Raw genomic sequence first — 6,619 nt, forward strand, 5'->3', positions numbered from 1 at the left:
ATTTTTTATGATTGTCTTCATCGTAAGTGTTATTCTGGTAGTTATGAAAGTTGTATATATGGTATCGAAAGCATTGTTTATTTGTTAAGTTGTGTAGTTTAATATTTAGCTTGATTTCCTCGTTGATGTGGATATTGAATCGAATTTATTAATAATATTATCTATTAGGATTTAAATAGAAAACTATAACGAACTTTTTATTTTTAATATGATGAAAGGAATTGTGTATACGTGAGTTATGGGAGTGTATGGTGATTTACTGGAATATGATGGTTGTTTAAGAGAAATCGAATCATCCGATTAGAGGTACTAAAAATCTTGGGTCTGATTTGTGTATTGACAGAAAATTTTGGGTCCAATTTCAGAAAACTCTAGATCCGATTTGTATTCCTCTCTCTCTCTGCAATGAAATCGGATCCTCCGATTTGTATACTTTTCACAGTTTTAAAAAATTTCAAAAATTATAATGTTAGGTATATCACCACTCCTACTTCCATAAACTTAAAAAAAGAAAAGAAAAGAAACTAAACTTATTCATTTGAACCTTTTTTTTTATGAATATACATAAATCAAAGAAGTTAGAGACAAATAATAATTTTTATTAGGTTCCCATCCAAATCATGTTTAATTGCTTTAATTATTCCAACTATCATTATTTTAGGATAAGCTCTGTTAGTTAGGAAAAACCAATGAGACCAAACTCATAATTCGGCATTATTCAGAATTATATATATATAAAACAATTGTTTGGAATACATACACTGTGTAATTGTTGCCACGTAAATATAAATAAATAGATTTATGACCTTTATTTAAACTTATACCCTCTTGAATTTTCCGCACTAGTTAATTTTAATGTAATTTTCAGCAAATCAAGGAGCATGCATAATTTTATTAGGATACGAAATTACGAATTAATGTCTCTATTATGAATTTATGATGAAGGACAATATAATGGCAGTAATAGGACTTGGGGTAAGCTAAGCACCATTTGAATCTTCTAGGAGTTTCTATCACTTTTAATTTTCTCACCATAAATTGAAGTTCGTGGACACAAAAAGTTTGACAAAAGAAAATTTGAGTCCACTCCACCCAACTTGCTTTAATGGTTTGATTACGACCGAGTTGGTATTTGTATTAATTGTTCTGCGCATATTTTCATATTTATTTAAGAATAAGAAACGCGAGTTTGATATAAGAGTTTAACCTTACATAAATCTTAGGGTGAGCACAGATAGCGGGTACTCGATTATCCGTCCGAATACGAATCAAACTAATTAAATTGGTTCTGAAATCAATGGGTAATCGAGTTCAATCTGAACCAAACCGATAGTCTTTGTTAGTGATTGGTTTGGATATCGGTTATGGAAATGCAGAATCCGAACCAATCCACAAATCCGATCATATATTAATTAAATAAAAAAATAAAAAATATATATAGATTTTTTTATTAGGCAAAGATTATTTACTATTAATATGTTTGGATTTTAATGAGTTTAGTTCTTAACGTATTTGGTATTTCACATGTTTGAATTATTTCTATTGATGTTACATGTTTATTGTACTTGTTGAATTTTTAAGATAAAAATTTGATTTTTTTTTTATGAATTTCAAAGTTATCGGGTACCCAATTACTCGAACCGAACCAATCCGTTCTTAATCGGTTTGGTTTGGTTCGAGTACATATACAAAAAAACACAAATTCAAATCAAAAACCAAACTAATTATATTTTGATCGATTCGGTTATAATTTTATCATAAACCCAAACAAAACCGACCCGTACTCACCCCTAATAAATCCAAGCCTTTGTACAATTTTGAGCTTGAGAAAATGTATTCGTTTTATATTGTCTAAAAATATGACTTTTATAATAAAAGAGAAATAATATTTTCTTTTAATACTCCTGTATTATTAAAACTTCTAGATGTGTTTGTATAAATTTGAAAATTCAAAATTCAAGTCTTATTTTAGTCTTCTCCAGCAGCTGCGGTTGCAAGTTCATTTATAAAGTGACACGCACTATTGCCGGCGTTAACACTCAAAAACTCAAATGTCTTTGTCAATTTCATACTTATGAATCATCCAAAATATCATTCCACGCACTTGTTTTAAGTTTGATGCGTGATTTCCAACGAAATCTTGGCTGTTTTTCCCTTTTAATCCAATTTAAGTTCTCCAAAATCTATGTTTTGGGTATATACTTTTTAAGGGATTAACTAAAATATGTTATCTTAAGATTATTGGTTAAAAAGAATGAAATATTTTTTAATATATTTGATGTATAATATTTTTAAAAATTATAATTATTTTTTATTTTCTACCAAAATTTTTATTTGTGATATTTTTAATAAATATGCTTAAAAATTTATTAGCTTGAAATAAAAAAAATAATTATCATAAATTTAAACTCTCAATATTTATTTAAATAAAAAGACAAACAATTAATAAATCAATTCAAATTGATTTTTTGGTATTCCTAATCGAGGTTAATTTATTATAACATAATTATACTTGTATAGTTCTTATTGAAAATGCTTTTAAGTAATTTTTCTTTTTTATATATGTTGGGAAAAAAATTCCACATATTATTTCATCTTTTGAAATTTTAATTCTTTCATTTCACATTCAAAAAAGTTAAATCAATCTTATTCGTCTCAATTTGTTTTGTTTTCTTTCCTAACTCTTTTCTTTTTATTGTTTCACTTAATAAAAAGCTAATGTTTGACCATATCTTAGCAAGATTGTCCATATGAAAAGGAATATAATACACCACTCGTTTATTTTATTTATTTTATTATTATCATGGACGTAGAAATTAGAAATCAGCAAAGAATCGTTTTTTCCCCTTAATTTTCTTTAAATGCGTTCTTATTCTTAAATTCTTAAATACTTTTCTTAATTGTTGAATTCACTTGTACTACCCATACACAACACACTTAACAAAATTCTGAAAATTAATAGGAAACGCTGAAACATATGATTTGCATTTTCATCCCCACGCTAGTTTTGTGGGGCTATCCGCACTGTATTCTTAACTGTCACTGCCTCACTGGTGTGGATCATATGACCAGTCTCCACAGCAGCTACTTTATTTTGTCCGTTTTAAAAAGAAAAGTATATACTCTTCCCATTATTATTTTAATTTTCAAATTAGATAAAAGTAAATTTATTTAATATTTTGAGTTTTATATCAGACTCATATAATGAGTTACCATTTGTTCAAATTTGTTGGCATATAAATAACAGAATAACAACTAGGTGAATTCTACTATGTCTATAATTTGATGTCTAATTTTTACCTAAATTATTTTTTATGATAATTTTTGAATATTTAATAATTATTTATTTTTATATTTTTAAAATTAAATATTAATTTTTAACTTTTTTTTAATAATTTAGACAAACACTTTTACACACGTACCAATCACCTAACAACTATTTTAAAGATGTTTAGTGATTACTGCTTAGTTTATCTCATCACAGCAAACAGGAGACACAAAAATGGAAACAATAAAAAAAAGTAGAATGGAAACCGATTTCACATCCGCGACTGAAACTCTGTGAAACCCTCCAAACACAGCATTTCCGCATTTTAGCACACTCAACAAAAGAAAACTGAATAAAGACGCCTTCTTCTTCTTCTTCTTCTCTCGTAAGAGCGAAACCAAATATGAGTGTTAGTGACTGAGTTACTATCAATCTCGACCGTCCGTTTTCTCAGCTGATTTATTAAACCACCGCCGTGGATGGGCAACACAGCTTCCACGGCCGCCGCCGCCGTCGCTAGTCGCCGCGAGAGCGCCGCTGTTCAAGGAAACCGTTCCGGAATCTCGTCCAAGTCCAGATCTGTTTCTTCCTCGGTCTCTCCGATGATCTCTTCCACCGTGAACTCCGTTGACGACGACGGCGGAAGCCGCCGTGACTTCGTTGAGCCTGATTACATCTCCGATCTTCCCGACGAGTGCTTGGCTTCGGTGTTCCAGTCGCTAAGCTCCGCGGATAGGAACCGGTGCTCGCTCGTTTGCCGGCGGTGGCTCCAGATCGAAGGCCAGAGCCGTCACCGCGTCTCGCTGAACGCGCAATCAGAGCTTTTGCCGGCAATACCGTCGCTGTTCTCGAGGTTCGACTCCGTTACGAAGCTGGCGTTGAAGTGCGACCGCAGATCCGCGAGCATCGGCGACGATGCTCTCGTCTTAATCTCGCGGCGGTGCCCTAATCTCACGCGCCTCAAGCTTCGCGCGTGCCGTGAGCTCACTGACGCAGGCATGGAGGCGTTCGCGAAGAACTGCAAGGGTTTGAAGAAGCTTTCGTGCGGATCTTGCATGTTCGGATCCAGAGCCATGAACGCGGTCCTTGAGAACTGCGGTTCGCTCGAGGAGCTCTCCGTCAAGCGCCTTCGTGGTATTACGGACGCCGCGGCGGCTGAGCCTATCGGTCCAGGCACAGCTGCGCAATCACTTCGTACGATCTGCCTGAAGGAGCTCTACAACGGACAGTGCTTTAGTTCGCTGATTCTCGGCGCAAAGAATCTGCGAACCTTGAAGCTTTTCCGGTGCTCTGGTGATTGGGACAAGCTATTCCAGCTCATCGCGGAGCGCTCCGCGGGCGGCAGCGGTGCTCCTAGCATCGTAGAAATTCACCTCGAGAGGCTTCAGATTAGTGATGTTGGCTTGCAAGCAATTTCTAATTGTTCGAATTTGGAGATTTTGCACCTTGTTAAAACCCCTGAGTGCACCGATGTAGGCTTAATTGCTATTTCTGAGAGATGTAAGCTTCTAAGGAAGCTTCATATAGATGGTTGGAAGGCTAATCGAATTGGTGATGAAGGTTTAATTGGTGTTGCTAAGGGTTGCCCTAATTTGCAGGAATTGGTGCTTATTGGTGTTAACCCTACGAAATTGAGTTTGGAGATGTTGGCTTCGAATTGCTTGAATCTAGAGAGGTTGGCTTTGTGTGGGAGCGATACAGTTGGTGACCCTGAGATATCTTGCATTGCTGCGAAATGTGTGGCTTTGAAGAAACTTTGCATCAAGGGTTGCCCTGTTTCGGATCATGGGATGGAGGCATTGGCTAGTGGATGTCCAAATTTGGTGAAGGTGAAGGTGAAGAAGTGTAAGGGTGTTACATCTGAGGGTGGGGATTGGTTGAGGCAGATTAGGGTGTCACTTGCAGTGAATTTGGATACTGGCGATACGGATCATCAAGATGCAAGTGCTAGTGATGGTGGAGCACAGGACAATGGATTGGAGTTTCCTCCAATGGCTGCCCATAATGCCGGAGGAGCCGGAGGAGGTGCATCAGCCGGTGTTGCTTCGAGTAGTACCGGTCGATCTACTTCATTTAAGTCGAGGTTAGGGCTTTTGTCCGGGAGGAGTTTAGTAGCTTGCACTTTGAGAAAGTGGACTGGTGGTAACACCAGTGCCCGGCATGGTTAGAGACAGAATAAAAAAGGCATAAGCAAGAACCCTAGTCTCTGACCATCTTTCATTGTTTTGTGTTTGCATCACTTGATTCTCTTATTTTCTTGTATTTAAAAAACCTGAAATTTATGCTGTGTGATGTTAACTGCCTCCTTCTGAATTGAATCTTCATAGTCGGAAGTGACAATCACATTGCTTTTGATTTCTTTCTGTTGGTGTACTAGTTGATGCTTTACTTGATTTGATAAACTCATTGACTTGTCCCCATATTCATCATCCATCTCATATACACGTTCTTAGGTTAATACTGCATGCTAAAACATGGTATGATAAATTGATCACATACTGATACATTGCTGGGTTGTTCATATCGTTAAACAGTCTTTTCTCTATTTTAGATTGAAAACTGCAGCATTTAATCATTTATAGTTCATGCTAGTTTAGGGAGACGGAGTTTGATAGTTCAGATGCTTCATAGTGAATGGCAAAAGAAATTATTTTTGTTGGTTATCTCAATGGATGAGTTTGTATAGGAAAACATTAGCAATGCTAAAAAAGAATGTTCTATTACAATTGCAGTTTGATGTTACCCATAGTTTTAACTTTTTAAGAGTGTTTTTGAATTTTGATGCTCCTTTGTGATATGGTTATAAGCGTGTGATTTGGCTTTGATTTGCCTTCTTGGGGACAAAAAATTTGAGAAATCATGCACCAAATCGATTCACAATTGCATCACCATTGAATGCGGTTGATTTGCCTTGCGGATGTTATAAAATGGGTTACATTTTTTATTAGAATCCAGTGGTTGGGTAGATATGAGCCAATGATGCACCCGTATCTGTTTAGTGGTTAGTCAAAGAGACAACCTAACTTCAATCTTCAATTATTGTTTTGATTCACCCCTTCTTACCCCGAAGCTTTATTAGGTCCTTGATAAGATATTGTAATCTAAGGCCAAACAGGGAAAAAGGGATACTTCGTGCACATGCATATTGCAGCAATTCTATTTTATTTCGAGGGCTGTTTTGGTCCTTCATGGTGACTACACTGCGGCAATCACATGAACTGTTTGTTGATTTTCCTTTTTGCGGGGTCAATAAAAGTTTCTGTTGATTTATTCAACTATATTTTTGCCTTGTGCATTTTATTTCTTTATCTAGTATCTGCTTTCTTTTTACTTTATTTTCCAACTTCCCAA

The 6,619-nt window shown here is 35.4% G+C and overlaps 1 protein-coding gene across 1 annotated transcript; it reads left to right on the plus strand.

The window, feature by feature from the left end:
* Nucleotides 3,469-5,688, plus strand: LOC107605636 (F-box protein At1g47056). The gene has a single exon (XM_016307581.2). It carries the CDS (start codon nucleotides 3,748-3,750, stop codon nucleotides 5,434-5,436), a length of 1,689 nt encoding a protein of 562 aa, XP_016163067.1. The 5' UTR covers nucleotides 3,469-3,747; the 3' UTR covers nucleotides 5,437-5,688.

This window comes from Arachis ipaensis, chromosome B06 (assembly GCF_000816755.2).
Source record: "Arachis ipaensis cultivar K30076 chromosome B06, Araip1.1, whole genome shotgun sequence".
In the NCBI taxonomy this organism is placed as follows: Eukaryota; Viridiplantae; Streptophyta; class Magnoliopsida; order Fabales; family Fabaceae; genus Arachis; species Arachis ipaensis.